Source organism: Grus americana, chromosome 1 (assembly GCF_028858705.1).
Source record: "Grus americana isolate bGruAme1 chromosome 1, bGruAme1.mat, whole genome shotgun sequence".
Taxonomy (NCBI): Eukaryota; Metazoa; Chordata; class Aves; order Gruiformes; family Gruidae; genus Grus; species Grus americana.
The window spans coordinates 145037708-145055543 of record NC_072852.1 but is presented as its reverse complement, the minus strand read 5'-3'; the positions used below and the strand labels follow the sequence as shown (position 1 = coordinate 145055543).

Genomic DNA, 17836 nt, shown 5'->3' with positions numbered 1-17836 from the left:
CCGCTTCAGTGTACAAACAGCTCTGATTTATTATTACTACAGCAGGTACAGAACAGGTGCTTCCAACTCACCACGTTCTTTATAACCTCGTCTTTGCCATCATGCTTTTGGACTTTCAACAGGTGGTAGCAGAAATCCAACACATCGAAGCGACGCTGCTGTCCCAAAAGTACGATGATCATACAGCCAGCCCAGTGCAAGCCATCCCCAAAGCACTGCCTGAAACAGGGAACAACACCACATAAAACATGTTTCACCTAAATTTTCAGAAGCACAGCCACAATAAATGCTCAGTAATCGGCCATTATACTAAACTACATATATATCAGTCTAGAATATGTTAGATGTTAATCTAGAAAATACTGCTAAATCTCTAGTAAATTAAGTTCTCTTTCCAGATACCACAAGCAATGCAAATGGATGCTTAACAAAAAACCAGAAGCCCCTCCCCCCAGTTTTACACAACATAATTACTCCAGAAAATTTACACCCCATGAGACTCCAGTAGCATTACATTTCCTTTTCGAAGGAAACAACACTTTCAAAGAGCACAAATGGGGAATTCAACAGCACGATGCTCCTTTGGGCTGCAGGCATGAAAGGAAGCAAATGTCCCATGCTGTTGCCTCCGTAACTGCTCAGTGAAAAGCACGTTACAGCTCAGTAATCAGAGTTGAGAAACTGTTGAGTTTTTCAAAAGAAGAATATTCTCAAAATTAACAAACCCTAGAACTACAGTTCCTGGTTAAGTCATGTTAATCACGTTAACCTCCAAGTGCTTGTTCTTGCTTATAATTCAGAGAAGAAAATACTTGTTAGAAATATATACACAAACATTCAGCTATTTAAGTTCAGCGTCCATAGGGGTCTGACTGCTACTGAAAGATGTGTGGTAGGGCCTGTTTGTCATGGGATCATTCATTATACAGTGGCAATATTCAAAATAGAGGGTTATTTTTGTTAAAGATACAATAATATCTGTGTGTGTGGATTATGAGCCCCTCCCGGTGACCGCAGCACTTTCCCTTGTTTCTGCACTCAGCTCTTGCAGACAGGCAAACAAACGCCTCCATTCTAGGCCCCCCGGCAGTCCCAGGGAGGACAAGCCAAGTACTGTTGCCGGCAGGTGGACTGCTGGCAGCTGGCGGTACGTACTCCACCGTGAACTCGTGCGTTCCCACGGGGATGCAGTAGACGAACTGCATGGCGCTCCAGAGGCGATGGAATTCCACGCACTCGTCCACGTGCATCACCCCGTTGCTGGGCAGGGGCCCGCGCCAGATGGGATCGTCCAGGAAGGAGCGAATCCTCGTCAGGATAACCTCAAACATGGACAGGCCGCAGCAGAGGCGTTCTTTGGTCAGCAAGTCCCCTTCCCTTGCGATTGCTATTTGCTAAGGCGGAGAGAAAGAAAATGCAAAATCCTGGTATAAGCCCCTTAACTACAAGATGCTATTTTAAAAAAAAAAAAAAAAAAAAAAGACCACACAAAACCACCACCACATTTTTCAGTGCCACTTCATTTATTCTAGGAGCAATTTCTCCTGACTTTAAGTGAGGTCAGAGGCCACTGACCTGGGGCTCAGTTCAGTAGAAAAAACATTCAGAGAAAATCGTTAAAGCCTTTTCAAGCAGAGAGGCCGCTGCTGTAGTCAGTAACACTAATTGCGGTAATGCTAATCCTGGACTAGCCCTGGGCAAGTTTACAAAAATTCTTTGCCTGAATGGAGGTACAGAAAGCAAAACCAAGGAGTCCAGCGCTCTGCTGCTAGTACGGACAGCAGCTCCTGCCTGCGCCCGCCTGCCTGTCTCCCTCACCCGCTGCTGTTAGAGACAGGAAAGCTCCAGAGGCAGCACTAACAGGCTCAGACAAAACCGTAGGTGGCAACGGTGGTTAGGGCTCATGCCATCACATCGAGAGGTCTCTTCTAGAGCGCAGCAGCACCTACCCAGCTGCAGCACATATGAAGATAAAAGCAGTCTGAAGTCTGCTTCAGAGCGCTCGGCTCTTAGTTCCTACTATTCGCACCTCAATTGCTCCTGAACTGCTACGGTTGGCAGGGAATTAATGTACCCCTCACGCTGAGAGAAAATACTGCTGCAGCTATTTAGCATTCAAGAATGTTCTCTTTGGTCACTCTGGTTCCAGGAGAGGTCAACTCAAATGACTGCTTATTTTCCAAGAGTTTCTAATCATCTGGCTGAAAGAGGAATAAATTGGTGTAAATTATATGTGTGTATGTGCACAAGAAAACTGATTGCTTTTGGTGGAATTTGCACTAGGAGCCTCCAGGCTGGCCCTTATACCGAGAGGGTATCACATAGCAACATACATAACCATCAGCATTTTCCTCCAAACATGTCACCCCTGCCCCAGCATCAAATATTTTAAACTTCTGAGCTCTAACACCTTTATCAAATCCATGGATCTTAAAAAAGAAAAAAAATTCTGTTATGCGAAAAAGCTGGATGTGCAGGTTGGAGTTCTGACACAGCTATCAACATACATGAGAGACCAGGCTTTCTAGTGCTCAGAAATTTCTTTAATTGCCTCTGACACAAACGAGAGAGATTACCTGGGGTGTGCCTAGTCTTTCAATAAGAGGAACCAAGTGTAGTGGAGCATATTTTGATTCTAGTCTCTTCATTTTAGCATCGAGTCTTTCACCCTCTGAAAGAGAAAAGGGGAAAAAAAAAAAAAAAAAAGAGAGCACTGATTCATTTAATTGGTAGCCAACTTAATTTTATAAATTGAAATTAAGCAAGAAAATTCTTATTTTTACACAACCTTTATTCAGTGAGGTAGAAAACTGGGTAAGTTATTTTTATAGGTCTAAATAGTTGGTTAATCTTTGATGTGCTTTTAGAAAAATATATATTTATATTTTAAAATGTTGCATTGTATGTGCAAACAAAAAGAAGCCATGGCTTTCTAGTAGAATACATTTAATTAACTAAATTGAAGACTGAATATAAGGCTCTATTATGCTGCTGCTAACATATTCGACTCCCACTTGTACTAAGCCAACTAAATTGTCCTTACCATACATAAAAAGCTTCATTCTAGAAGGTTGAGTATAATGAGGGTGGAATTTCTGTGTATAACAAGGCTTAAAAAAGCAGTTGGCACCCCCTCATCACTGGCGAGTAGGAAATGTTCTCCGGCAAATGGGAAAATACTGTTTACAATGGTCTGGTTAGTTTTATGCAGAGATGCAAGTAGCTACGGTGAGTCTGGAAATATTCTCCAAGATTTTTAGCTGATGGGATTTCTCCGAGCAGAACAAATCAGCTGCTCTGGCAGTGAGAAACAGAAAAAAAAGGAGATAGAGGAGCAACGCAGAAAGAAGCAAAGTGTGAGGGGAATAAAAAGCTCACTTTCTGATGAAGGAGGATGAGGAAAGCAGATACCAGAGGAAGCCATCCTGCAAACATTCACCACTGCCTGCCCAGTTCAGTAAAAAGCCACGTGAAAAGTCTACTGGGCCCAGGGACCACTTGATGATCTCTAGAGGTCCCTTCCAACCCCCACCAATCTGTGAATCTGTACTTACTTACTCTGCTGACGGACTTCCCATACCCTGTATGACCGAGCCCACCCCATTTAACTGGCAGCCCTAGAAGCTACGCAGCACCTTCAGAAAAGCCTCTCGCCAACCACATCCACGCAGAGGGGTAATACTGCCCTGGGTATCCATCCCACTTTTCCCTGTCACGGCATTCCTCCTCTTCCTCCTGTAATGTGCACTGAGCCTCGCTAAGGATGATGTATTTTTCAGGCAGGCCAACGAGCCTGAATCTGTTACCTCTGTCCCGTAATTACCAGGGGTGATGTAAAGGATGGATGGGGACAGTCACCGAAACTGCAGCAGCAGGCAAGACAAGTGGAAAGCGTTACCCGAGGAAGGTGTTTTCACTTAGCCGATACCTTTGACGTGAACTCTGGGCAGGATATTTTGGAACGGTGCTGCATGCAACAGGTCACACACCTCCTCTAGGGACTGGAACAAAAAGGAAACGGAAGATATTTAGGACGGAAGAATCCCCAAACCACGGGAGATCCCCAAAACAGGCTTCCAAAAGCACGCCAACGCTGTGCAGGAACACCAGAGGGCAGCCAGCCTCTGCCGCTCCGAGCCCTCACTCTCTCGCTCCCAAAGACGATTTGATTTCACCAGGTTACCTTGGATTCCCAAATAAACTCCAGCAGCTCTCCTCCCACCCTCAGCCAGCAGTTTGTAAAGGACAGGGTATTTATTAAAAAGGCTAATGCAGAATGAGTAATTTCGGTGTGAAAGCAGCAGACGGCTCCTGCGCAGACAGACAGAGCGGTGAGGAAGGTGACGCACTGCTGGGTTATTTTTACCAGCGCAGTTCCCACAACCCGTTATCTATCGTGGCGGGCACATGTCCCTGCCAGGCAGGCTGAGGCACAGGACAGCAGTGGTGACCCATCTCTCGGGAAGTATTTTACACCTTTAGGGATGGGGAGAAGGACAACAGCTGTCTTCTGGTTCTTGGCTGCCGTACATGCAGAGAAAATGCAGAGATGACCAGAAGCAGATGCATGACTTAGCTATGCCCCTCTCCTCATTTTTGGAGCAGAGGGTCTGCTCATTTGTGATCCCTCAGCACTAGTATTAGAAGTGATGTTCATCAGTCATACCCTCGGCAAGGCCAGGATACCCAAGTTCACATGCCTTTCCCACATCTAGTTCCTTATGGTCGGACCTGATGCTCTTTAGGGTCTTTTCCAACCTAAATGATTCTATAATTCTATGTCAACACCATGAAAATGCATGTGCTAGGCAATCAAGAGTAACAAGACCAACCCGCCAGCAGAAATGCACTACAGACCTACATTTTGCACTGGGGTGAAGTCTAGTTATGATAGATGACTGCAGTGGAAAAATACTGAAATTTGGGAGGGACATCGGGCCACCACCGAGGGCAAAAACAAGAGGAGGGGCAGCGAGCAGGGGTGTATTACTAGAAAGTGTCACCAAGGTGGCGTCCCAAAGCAGGTACCTCCAGCGCTGGTGTCTTTGGTACACCCTCAAGCAGTGAGGGCCCTCACCTGCCTGGCCTTTCATCATGTACCCTAGTAGCCTGAACCCAAAGTAATCCAGTTTCTCATTTTGTTTCAGCTATCCCATTACTGAATACGGGATCGCTGCTTGTGACTGTCCCTCCAATTATTCTCCACCACGAGGGAGGGAGCCTCTAACACCTCGACCAGGAGTCTGAGGAACAGCACGTCTTCGTTACCTTACCGAACACCAGCAGCTTTAATACACCCCAGAGAAGGAGTCTTACGCGAGCATTTATCTTTGTGCAACAGCAGGCCCCCAGCCAGCTTGCTGAGGAAACGACGTAGCTGGTTTGCAGGCAGCAAAGCGGTGATGGGCAGCCCAACCTCAGCGGCAGCTTGTACAGCCTTGTACAGCCTGGGCAGAGCCTCCTGTACGTGCGGGCAGGGGAGAGACTCCTCACCCAAGTCTCACAATGCAGGTAAAGAAGGGGAAGACAGCTCAGTTGATGCTTTTCTGGCCCATAAGCAATTCCCTCTGTAGGCACTCAAAAGCATGAAGACTGAGAAATTGCACATCTGGCTGTTTTGTCTGAACAGCAGATAGTAATAACATGGAAGAAGAGAGAGAAAAGAAAACGAGAGGTAGGGATAAAGAGCAATTGTAGCATCATGCCCTCAGCAGCGAGCAGCTTCACATGCCACAGCAGAGGTTAGGCATACAGGAAGCAGCTGAAAAGACTGGACATGTTTCACAGCTTCATTCAAACTAGGACAGATAAACGTCTGGCAGAGCTGGCGCCACTGCCAGCCATCCAAGCAGCAAGAAGGATGTCCAAGAAGTCCATGTTAACTTTGCAATGTTTCCGATGACAACAGGAATGACAAGCAGGGAAGGAAAATAACAGTATTGGACGCACAACTCATTGACATAAAGAGAGCCACCCTGTGACTGACTGCAGGAATACTATATTTGATAGTAATTTACGATGAAGGTCATAATATTTGATCCTCAGGTACCGCACACAAGGCAACGTCTCTCATCCATCAAAGTCCTGCTATCTCGCAGACATGAAAGCCCCTGCAAGACTGTAAGAGATCAGAGCAGGGAACTGTTTCCACCCATCTGCCCATCAGCAATAGCAAACTTGCAGATTTCAACCTTGTTATTTATGACGTTAGGAACAAAATTTGAGAGTACATTTTGAGAGGCAGATGGGTTTTCAACTAGCACAGCAGGCACCTACCAGGCTCTGTTCAATGAGGAGGCAAAACAGGACAGCATTTCCCACTTCCCTCAAATTCTGGAAGCAGACAGTCTTCAGTTCTGCATATTCAACTATGTCCTTCAACTGATGGTGAAAAAACTCCAATATACCTGAAATCAAAAGAGAAACAAAAAAATTAAATCTCAGGAGCCAGAATGAAATCTAGTGATGATCACACAGGCACACCTGTCACCTTGGGAAAGCAGACAAAAGATTCAGGTCATGTGAATAAGAGTCATAAGGATCAGGACTCATTTTTGTTTTGCCTGAAAAGCACACCAACTCTCTAACCAATTTGCCTATGCAAAGGTTACACTGAATGTGCCCAAATACCCTGCGTCAGAGCACGACTAACCAAGGCTGCGGATTTAGAGTTCTCTCTCCATGTATCAGCACATGAGATTTTTTTATCCCCAGATGTGCAGCCTAGAGGGAACTGAAAGGAGCAGTATTTAAATACATTAAAAATCAGAGTTATGAAGTGTTAAGCTAGTGGTGTGCTGACCTTTTTAACTGGACAAATCATGCAAAATGGCATGCCTAGCTTCTCACTCCTGGAAAAGGGTAAGAAAATAACTTCCAGGAGCAGGAAGAGAGACTGGGGCTCTCGTCTGCTATTAGTCCTGTGCCAGCCTCTGTTCCCCAACCCGCCGCACCACCCGATACGTTCAATTCACAGCTCTTCTTTTCAGGGCTGGCAGGGCCAGCGAGGAGCAGAGCACCAAGGATACAGGGAACAGGGGTGGTGTCAGGCTACGACTCTGAGTGCCACAGCCAGCCAGGGGGAAACTGCAACATCCCCAAACAATTAAATACAAAAATCACAAGTCAAGCTCTGCTGGCAAGGGTACAGCAGATCCTCCTGACAAGCACAGGCAGAACACTGTTTCTGTCAAAGTTTTGCCAAAAGCTGTTAAAAAACAGCTAAAATTATGATTTTCAAAACGTAATTTAGATAAACACACGTCTTTTCCGCCAACCTCTCCCAAACGACGGTGACGCTTAACGCGCTGGTGGATTTCCAGGTCCTTCTCCCCCGCCCCAGAGAGATTGTGCAGTCCCTTCGTTACAGACAAGCCCAGGAGACCCTGGGCTCAGCAGCTTTTGCAGAGACCCAATCTGGTCAGCACCGCAGAGGTTAAAGTGACGTGCAGGATGGGCAAGGAAGAGCAGAGAACTACAGTAGGTCAGTCAGCTCTCTGGCTTTTTACAAACTAATTTTTATCAGCACTTTCCCATCCATCTGCACAAGCCTGGCCCTTTTAAAAAGCCCCCCAAACCCTCGACTTTTGACAGAAGAAAATACATTGTGCAAAGCCTCCAATTTGCATGCTACATACAGCAGTTCAATGCCATTACACTGAATGAAGTCAGACAGTTAAATCTCCACCCAATCACATCTAATGCAATTGAGAGGAGACAAGGAAAGAGAGCATAGATGCCCTCCCAACACACCCTCCCATGTGCTCCTTGGGCACAGCTGACGAGCACTTGCCATGCAGGAGATTAGATTTCGGTATTTACCCAGCAAGGCAATGGCTGAAAGGGGAGCTCGCAAACATGAGACACAGCCTGGAGTGTATCTATGCCAAGGAAATCCCTCAAATTCAGTAGAGGAACTTGAAAACGTACAGCAAAGGAAGGACTGTACGGCTAACGCATGCACTTCTACAGAAAGCCTCACGTCATTAAAATTAGTAACATGAAACATCAATAAAGTGCACGGGGAGGGGACACAGGGCTGGCTCTGTTAACATCTCACAGAACTGTTTGTCAATAGAAAATTTGCAGTAAAGGAGTGGTCCCACACCCATTCAGTGGAGATAAATTTCAGACCTAACTTGAGCAGTTTAGTGACTCAATGGAAAAGCAGAACTGAAAAACTAATGGACATAGGTCAGATGTAACGAGTGCTTGCTGACCTTGATTTATTCAAAAGGAAAACACATTTAAATCTAGCTAAAAAGCAAAGAAGTCACACCAGCTCATCACCAACTCCCCCCCTTCCCATAACATTGGGGCCATGTAATGAAAAAGTGTGGTGGGTTGACCGTGGCTGGAGACCAGGCGCCCACCAAGCTGCTCTATCACTCTCCTCCTCAGAAGGACAGAGGGGGGAAGAAATTAAGATGGAAAAAACCTTGTGGGTCAAGATAAAGGCAGTTTAATAAAGCAAAAGCAGAGGTTGCACATGGAAGCAAAGGAAAACCAAAAGATTATTCTCTACTCCCCATCAGCAGGCGATGTCCGACCACTTCCCAGGAAGCAGGGCTTCAGTACCCGTAGCAGTTACTCCAGAAGACAGACGTTGTAAATAACAAATGCCCCCAGTTCCTCCCTCTATCTCTCAGCTTTTATTGCTGAGCAGACGCCATATGGTATGGAACATCCCTTTGGTCAGTTTGGGTCAGCTGCCCTGGCTGTGTTCCCTCCCAAGGTCTTGCCCACCCCCAGCCTACTGGTGAGGGGGATGTTGGAGAGAGACAGCCTTGGTGCTGTGCCAGCGCCGCTCAGCAGTAGCCGAAACACCGGTGTGTTACCAACACCTTGCTAGCTACCAACACAGCACTATGAAGGCTGCTGTGGGGAGAATTAACTCCATCGCAGCCAGAGCCAATACAAAAAGCTCCGTAAAAGACTGTCGGTGTCCATTCAACGCTGTGGTATAAAGGCCAATCGCAGTTCCCAGGTGCTTGAGCAGCAGTAAGCACTTACATTTGCGGCTTAAACACACCTGCCCACCACGGCAATGAGATGCTGCAGTGCTGAATACTGGGATTCCTATTTTAAAGATGAGGTTGAAAAGGCAGACTGATACGGCAGAAAATTTTTCACAAAAATTTTTTAATGCTAGGAAAAAAATGTAGAGTGAGGGAATCGAAGCAAGCTTTACCACAAACCCACAGTGTGTTTTAGTTACATGCCCTAGTATTTCCTTTGTGTTTTTCTCTGTCAATGAAAGGGCTTCCACACCTAGCAAGAAAGGTCTTCTAAGGATCAACTGCTAGAAGGCAAGTCAAATACTTCTCACACCAAGACTGGATGCCTTTCTGGAAGGAAAAGCCCATTGTGTCATCCTGAACTTGGGTCTCTGCCATAGAGGAAATCGAACTAGAAAATCTACCAACGCCTCTGGCCTTAGTATCCATGGCACGTACACACAGAGTGAACTGCCAGAAGGGCTGGTAGACTCCCCAAAACACAGTGAGTAACTGTAGACTTCACATAGTTACCATGGTGAGAAAGCACTACCCGAGCAAGCAGGATATTGGCTGCAAGGACAGGCATGGGGACGTTTTTCCCTTTACCTTGTGTGGCGAGCGGGGAGCAATTTGGTGAGAAATAGAAGCTGAGCAGAGCAGCAAGGACGATTCTGCTACTGCAACAGGGAAATGACCATCGGTCAGTCAGTAAGGGGTTGGAAAGGAGAGGGGGTTCAGACTCCCCTTATCTCCTGGCCAGCCTATGGATTTTGTGGGGAGTTTCAGAAGAGAGATTGATGCCTGGAATGATGTTGAGAAAATATTAACTATGTTATATGGGCAGCTCTGAAGTGAAATCCTGAGAATAACCCATACAGCAAATATAAAAGAGCAGGGTGGCACAGAGAGAAACCAGGAGCAGCACAGAGGACTGCGATCAGCAACAAGGAATGCTGTTACCTAAACCCATACTGACGGCGCGACTGAAACCAAAGCAGGACAGTAAGTCCACCCAAAGGCAGCAGGATAGCAGAAGTCAGAGGCTTGAGGTTCATACCAGAAAAATTACATATTGTCTTTTACAGTCACTCCAGGTGACAGAGTTCCTCTCCAAGTCCTTAACAAAGATCCCTATTTCTTCACCCAAAGTCCCAGTCTCCATATACAGACGTGTAAACACAGACACTCACACACATGCGTTCATGAACAAATTGTGTCCGTCATTTTGAAAATCTGACACCCAGTATTTAGCATGCAGTTGTTGCAAGTGCCACTATCAACAGCGCACTGCTTCCCCTTAGATGAAAGGCTTGACTTACTGGCAAAACAGGTGAAAGTTTACAGAGCTACATAGACCATTTTTGATGGAACAGAAATGACGCTGAAAGCACGATCTGCTCCCTAATGGAGTCCTGTGGCAGAAATACTTCACCACGTCTTCATTAAGGTTTGAGCAAGGGCATTCCCAATTACACCTCCTTGTACTACACGGCACACAGAACGGTATTTTTGTGGAAAAACTATGCACGCATACTAAAACCCTGCAAAAAGAAAAAGTATCTTAGGAAAGTTAATTTCACTTAAGTGCATGCAACTTTCCTCCTTCCCCTAATTTTATTTGTGGTGCAATCCCTACGTTACTGAATTAGTTATGTACACGCAGCATTCTGCAAGGCAAACGAACTGAGGCTTTTTGCTCCTTCTCTCCAAGAAAGCAATTTTAATTAAACCCCTCTATTCCTGGAGATGGGATGACGTTAGGTGTCATAATAATCGATTTTATAATCCCAGTTTCTGATTTACACGGATCTCAACAGAAGCAAAGGCTGTTGATATAAAATAGATCTAGTAAAGTATAGAAGATTAGTAAAGGATTAGGTTCCATCTCTGCTTCCAAAATCCTAACAGCACTCAAACAGCAGATGCCAAGTTTTAGCTGTGCAGTCTGTACACTAATTAATTTAGGAAGTCAGACCAAGTCAACACATGCAACGTAAAGCTGGTTGGATTTTTTCCCTTCAGTCACCTTTCGTTTTCTATAAAACGATCTCAATTCACACCTACAGACTCAAATCAAACACGTTCTAGAGCTTGTAATAATTCTGGCACCTAAAAGATTAGGATGAAAATTGGCTATCAATTCTAGAACTGAATTGCTGACTAACAACAAACCAGACCTTGAATATAATTCTCGGTCTAGTTGTGTTATGGGTTATTTTCTGCAGAGTACTTATTTGACTATTGTCTAGTAAAATCTGCTAATCCGCAACAAATAAACTGCTCCCAAGAGCCTGGGTGCTATAATAACCTTTAGTTTATGCTCACTCTTACAGAGACCTTCAAATGCTACTTACAAATACTTCCTTGGCTCACAACAGGCATCATTAACTCTGTATATCAGCAGTCATGCCATTCCTTTCAACACAAATGTTTGTAAGCATATACACGTATCTGGGAATTAAGATCACGGAGCCTGTGCGCTCTGTTTATTTTGCTAGAAAGAAATATCCTTTTGTTCTGCATATCCAACCAGTCCTTACTGCCCTTTCACAACCATCTAGGTGATTTGGGTTGCCCTCAAATTCTTTCCAGTAGTCTGTGATCGCTCCCAAATCTTTCTCCAATGCTCCTGAAAAACCTATGAACAAATTCCTTTCATATTCTTCTCCGCAAGGACTCAAGTCGTCGCACCCCCACCAAGAAATTAACTTACTCTATGACTCATCCGAGTTTGATCAAAAACCTGGGGTACTGGGAAGCATTACTGGCCCTGCTGCTGTGCCCCAAGCGATGCTTCCCCAGCAGCCTCTGGCCACTACTGCCCTGCGCCACGCTTCCCAGCCCAGGCTAGCTCCAGTTCCTATAGACCCTGGCCCGAAATATCCCAGAAAAAGGATGGGTGGAAGACTGTTTTCTGCCAGGTTGCTGTGCTGCAGCAGCTCAGAAGGTGTTGCCAGCAGCACAATCAGCCCGAGGAGAGATGGGAACGCAGCAGCCGGTGGCATGGGGCACTGGGAGGCTTCCCCAAACTGCCGTGCGAACACATGGGATTTCAAGAGATCATGGCGTGGTGTAATGAGTGCTCTGCTCTGTACCAGCTTTGGGGGTTTTGTTTCTTTGATTTTTTTTTTAAAGAACAAACATGGAAATACTATACTTAGTAACCTAACTGTATTTTTCCCTTTCTCACCAAGTTTCCATCTTGCTAAGCTCATCGATTCTTTTAAAAAACTTTATTTTTGAGGGGTAATATACCAGTGACAAAAATCTAAGCCTCATCTCACAGCAGAGTTGACAAACTACTTTCCTCATTGTGCCCAGTGATACTTCAGAGTGGCAGGATATGAGATACTCATTTATCAAAAGCAGGAATGCCGTATTCAAATACTAGAAAAATAGCGGAAGAAAACATTGCCTCCAAGATGAAATTTCATGTTTAAACTCTTATAGGCCAATATTCCTTTAAGAGCTTTAGTGACTTCAAAAGGTCCCTTTAAAAACCCTTACGCTTAATGTATTTTTAGACAAATATTTTTATGACTACAGGATGAGCAAGTTCCCCATTGCTTTAGACTGTTCCTATGGAAACAAACCCATTGGCGAACAGGACTCCTGAACAACTCTGATGCCACTGTCTGTACTCTGCTCCTTTTAGCAGGAATAAATCACCGTTTAGAAATCCACAAGTCTAGAGGGTTGATTATGTAGGGCTCAAGTAACTGCAGTCAACAGAGTCCAAACAAAGCTCTCCAAAAGGCTTACTTACTGAACATACTTAAATTGCTTTGCATATGGAGAATGGACTCAGGAAATTAGTTCCGAATTGATAAATGCATGTTACATCAAGACAGATGAGGATCTACATATCTAATCTGTAGATCAGAATCACAGGTTTGCTCTGCATGTGTAGGTAGTGCCAATTATAAAGAAGTGATTAAATGATTTTTTCATGAAAGAACAGAAGCAGCATACAGACGTGCTCCGTAGCACTCAGACTTACTACAACTACTAACTTCTGCAGGAAGGCAGAGGAGGGAACAGACAACAATTGGTGTTTATTAGCTTGCATTTTCTGTGGTGAACCAGGTAAACAGGGTGTGGCAAAGACTGCTACAGAGGAGAATTTAGCACTGAAAGGAGAGGACAGTGATTCAAATCAAGCACCATTTGAGCCTGCCCTTCTACAATCTGGCAGTTCCTCTCCAGATGCCAGATGAGGGCTAAAATCTACAGCATGTCCCCATCGCAGAGAACATTTTCCTTCATCAGTCAGAGCTGCTCCAAGAGCAGACAGCTCCATGATGAAGAGGTGTCAGAGAGCTGATGCGATTCTTCAGTGATGCAAGAGAGGGATGGAGGTGCTCTGAGCTTCCACACACATTTTCTGTCTAGTGTCTTCAAAAATAAAGGGAAAGGCGGCATGACAGTGCTATAAAGGCTGTCTCTGCCTTTTCTAGGAACAGACTCTCTGGGAAGTTATTAAGTGCCCACTGCTAGAAATAGTTCAGAACAGGAAAAATACACATGTCAAGACAAAACCTGTTAGGAACAGGGGCAGTGATGGAGCACAGAATGAGATTGATTTTTGAAATCCAGTCCAAATTTAGTTGCTATGATCTTCCATTGTAACACCAAGAGTTACTCTGTCTCTCAATACAGTAGGCATCTAAACATACGGCATTTCTTTTGCAAAGCGTAAATATGAGGAAAAAGCGGTTTGTGATCTCTACAAAACAGGAAAATGATGAAGGATTTTCAAATGTTTTAATCAATCCTGTGAAGGCTACCATCCCACAAATAAAGTTTTGCCTTTCCTATAGGACAGATTGCCTTTTAACGTCAAGAGAAAGTTTCTGCTTACGTCCCTGGGCATCTCCTGCCAAACACTTATTCCTTGCAGGTGAGGATTTCTGGCAAGAGACTATGAACTCCCTGTTGTCACCTGCAGCATCGCAGACCCTGGTGATGCATAATCTATATTTGAGAATACCTACTGCTTGTACGGTCAAACCTTAATGAGTGGCTAAAAACCTCAGACAGATTATTTTTATGCTGCTAACCACCATGATTCATCCATTTCTAGGCTCCAGGGAGAAAAACAGGAAGGAAACACTTAGTAAGTCCTTGATTTCATTTAACATTGGTAATGAGCATCAAGCAAGCTGTGGGAAGCAGAAAAAAACCAACCTCATTCCAGTTGGAGTGGCATTTAATAAACCTAAGTGACTCTGGAAAAATAAAGATATACTCAGAAGGTGGGTGGCACATGGAAGGATTAATTTGTGTTAATTAGAAGTTGCGGAGGAGGAATATTTTGAAGGGGGGAGAGCAGTTTCAGAATTTCAGTGAACAATGTGAAAAATACTAATTAGCCAATTATTTCTCCGTAGTGGCAAGCAGCTTTCAAAGTCATTTCTTCTTCTGCAGCTGTCACACCTCCTGTCAAGTGGCTAAGATGCGCCCCACACAAGCCTCAGACAGAACTATTCTGGCAGGACCAGTTTGCCCCTCAGCAGTATCACTCTCTTCATCTTACATTTGATAAGGGCAAAGGGAGAGGGAACAGAGGCTTTTCCAGAGAATCCGGGTTATCTAAATTAGACATTTAAACAGCACAGGGCTGAGAGGCTAACTCACAGAGAGAAAGCTCAACATCCTTATGAGAAAGACTAGAAATAGCAACTGTTGTGAACATCCCAGCTCAAGATCAATTATGTCGTAAGGCTGTCTATATACAGACTGTCATCCTTTTCTTTGCCCTAAGCACAGAAGCCTTAAAACTTTAAGTACTTTCACAAAGCCAGTATTCAGTGATTCTTGTTATGAAATAGAAAAACAGAGTAAGTGCTGATTATCAAGAGGGAGGGAAAGACAGCGGTACACGTGATCCAGAAGACAGTGATTAGTATCATCTTAGTAAGGCTACTATAGTAACACCAAACATGAACTAACCTGGAGAACCATACTCATGTCTCGGTAACCTACAGATCTTAGGCATCACTTCCATTAGGGTCTTGACATACTGAAGAATCGTCCCTTGTAACTAAGAGAAAACAGATGTGTGTAAACACGTCAGTGTTACCGAACTAGAGAAACTTTACAACAAATTGCATTTAAACTACACATGAATTGAACAAGCTCTAAAAGTCTTGCATTTAATTCTGTCAGTCATCATCTTCATCTTCAAAAAGGCAACTTTTTCAAATTAATACTGTTGCACTTTCCTTCATATGGCATCAGCCACCTTTCGCTACAGGAAGAGTGGCACAACAGCGAAGGCCAGGAAGGTAAAAAGGAAGAAATCATGTTCTTCTCCTGCAGACTGTCTCTATTGTCTAACCAATTCTTAGATTTTGGGTTAAAAAAGTTGCCTTTGAATGCTTTCAAAAGCAACAACAGAAAAATCCTTAGCATTAGGTATGCCTGTAACAGGTCAAACTGGCTATTCCGGACATACCAGCTAAGACACAACCCCAGCCTACAGTCAGTCTGCCTTCCTCCCACTAGACACCTATCTTATACCGGTCCCTCATATCTCTCATCTGAGTATCTGCATCAGGCATCAGCAGAATACCTCCCCCTGGTCTTTCAACCTCCTTTATAAATGCCTAAGTGTTCAATGCTACCTTTAATGAATTGAGAAATGAATTTAAAAAAATCCCCCCAAACCAATAAAGCAACACTTGATCCTATACAACTAAAAAAAATTATGTTTTCCTCTTTCCTTAAAGATTAGACCATAGTACCCCTTCAGGCAGGCTCCAGCCTTTCCAGAACATCAAAAACATTACTTAGAACTTTGTGGGAATTACTGTCAACAAACTGCCAAATATGTCAAGTGTCCGAAGTGAGATTATGAATACTACAGCTATCCCCTAGCATAGCTGGACTATTTTGGCAGCATGCTCCTTACAGGCAACAGGGACAGGGAGGAAAAGACCATTTCTTTGGCTTAAACTTAACTGCAATGCTTTATGACTGTATACATAGATACTCATAGTGAACAGCCAGCCCCTCAACCTCCTCCTGGGTACAGAAAAAGGTCCTTTCCAATACAAGATACCCAGGCTGTATGGATAACGTCTTCAACATCTGGTCTGAGCACTCTTCTAAACAGGCTTGATGCTATCCATTGCTAGATCAAGCACAGAGATTAAACCGTCCTTGTTATTTAAGGCATCATCTGTCAATTATGTTATTAATGAAGGCCCTGAAGTTAGGGAAGGCAGAAAGCACACTCCGGCTGTTCTCAAAAAATATCGAGAAAGTGAATTTACAGTACAATCTGTAAGTTGAAACCAACTAATTCAACACATTTATACTTTTCCAGACTTTACCCAGGACCTAACAGCATAGGTGTCCACAAATTAAATTCCTCTCCAATGCAGAATCCAAAGTTTTCCAAATACTGCTGAGGCTACCAAGGCACATCATCTATTGCTTTCACAAGACATTGAGTACTCGCAAACACAGCTTATACTGAACTTCCATGGAAATAACGTTTTAATTAGTTTTATCTGAGATCTTACTTTCACATTGCTTTTCTTGAGACATTTCGTATTAGAAGCCATTTGGAATAGCAGAAAATGAAAGACAATGGGCATACCAGGCTCTTGACAACTTTCAGTAACTCCTCCATCACCACAGCAATACCCTGATAGCCAAGAAGTCTACAGATGACTTTAAAGTGAGGGGGACCAACAAAATTCCTGTAGTTGCTGTAGATGCTGGAATATGCAAGATTCAATGCCTAAAACGAGAGAATAGATATGATTAATGACAATTTCAGCTGACTGCATCTTTATAATAATCTCATTTAAACAGCATTTTAAAGCATATTAAAAATAAAATAATAACTTTGTATCTCACTCTCTCTCCAGGAAGTTAAAATACAAAGCTTTCCTTTTGTAAGGCAGGAATTCCAACCAAAATCTCTGTATTAGCAAGAAAAGCTTGTAAACACTTTTTTTTTTTATGAGGCATCTTCCGCTTACCATTTATAAAGCCATGAACATTTCCTCTTTCATATTTTTCTATTTATACAGGTATAAAAATAGTCAATGCCAATGTTAAGATCCCTGAATTTAAAGCACAGCTCCTATTCCTGTATTGTCCATTTTATGTACAAAACATCTTGAAGGAAGTCACTTCAATTTTCAGTTCATAATAGGTGTTTTAAGTCTCTGAGGACTCAACTACAAAAAACCAGCCTTCTGCAGTTACTGCTCTCTGCAACTAATTAATAAGGATCTCTTTTTTTCAAATCCCTTAGCTCTACACAAGATCAAAGCAAATCTAAGTCTGGGATGTAACCTGATGAATATTCTTGCAGAGTTGTATAAATAGGATCAGGTGCTTTGCTATATTAATGACTATTTCTTCAAAGCAAACACAACTGGTGCTGCGTAGGGATTTAGGAACTGTTCGCTGAAGCCGCAGATCAAAGGGGAGTTAGCTAACTTAACATTTTCCAATTCTGTAAGTGGGTTGTTCTCCTAATATCCTGAAATTTAATTTTAAAAGGGCTTTTCATCAACCCTTCTTACAGAAGGTTCTGTTGTGTTTCCTTTTTATTTCTGCGGTTTCCATTCTCTCCAATACATATATGAAAGACAGCATACTGTTAGACTTTCAATTCCACACACACCAGCTGTAACAAAATTTTCCATCACCGGTATCCAGGAAGAACACTGACCTTCCCTCCAACGCAGATCCTGCCCCAATTGTCCATGCAAGTCAATAGCAGATACGGTAATACACAGCACTGCACAAAAAGACTACTAGGAATTCAAGTCATGAAGCTCTACCAAGCTCTTGGAGGATTTTAGTCTCATAAA

At 43.7% G+C, this 17836-nt stretch overlaps 1 protein-coding gene across 5 annotated transcripts in view; it reads right to left on the bottom strand.

Moving 5' to 3' along the window:
* The window catches only part of CYFIP1 (cytoplasmic FMR1 interacting protein 1), an 81368-nt gene that overhangs the window by 1445 nt on the left and 62087 nt on the right, over positions 1-17836 (bottom strand). For all 5 annotated transcript variants that reach the window (XM_054841812.1, XM_054841788.1, XM_054841805.1 and 2 more), the window contains 7 exons: positions 16606-16749; positions 14952-15042; positions 6277-6407; positions 3929-4001; positions 2577-2671; positions 1156-1394; positions 72-219 (listed from right to left, as the gene is read on the bottom strand). In XM_054841812.1, coding sequence (XP_054697787.1) covers positions 72-219; positions 1156-1394; positions 2577-2671; positions 3929-4001; positions 6277-6407; positions 14952-15042; positions 16606-16749 — 921 coding nt within the window. The remainder of the gene's footprint in view (positions 1-71; positions 220-1155; positions 1395-2576; positions 2672-3928; positions 4002-6276; positions 6408-14951; positions 15043-16605; positions 16750-17836) is intronic.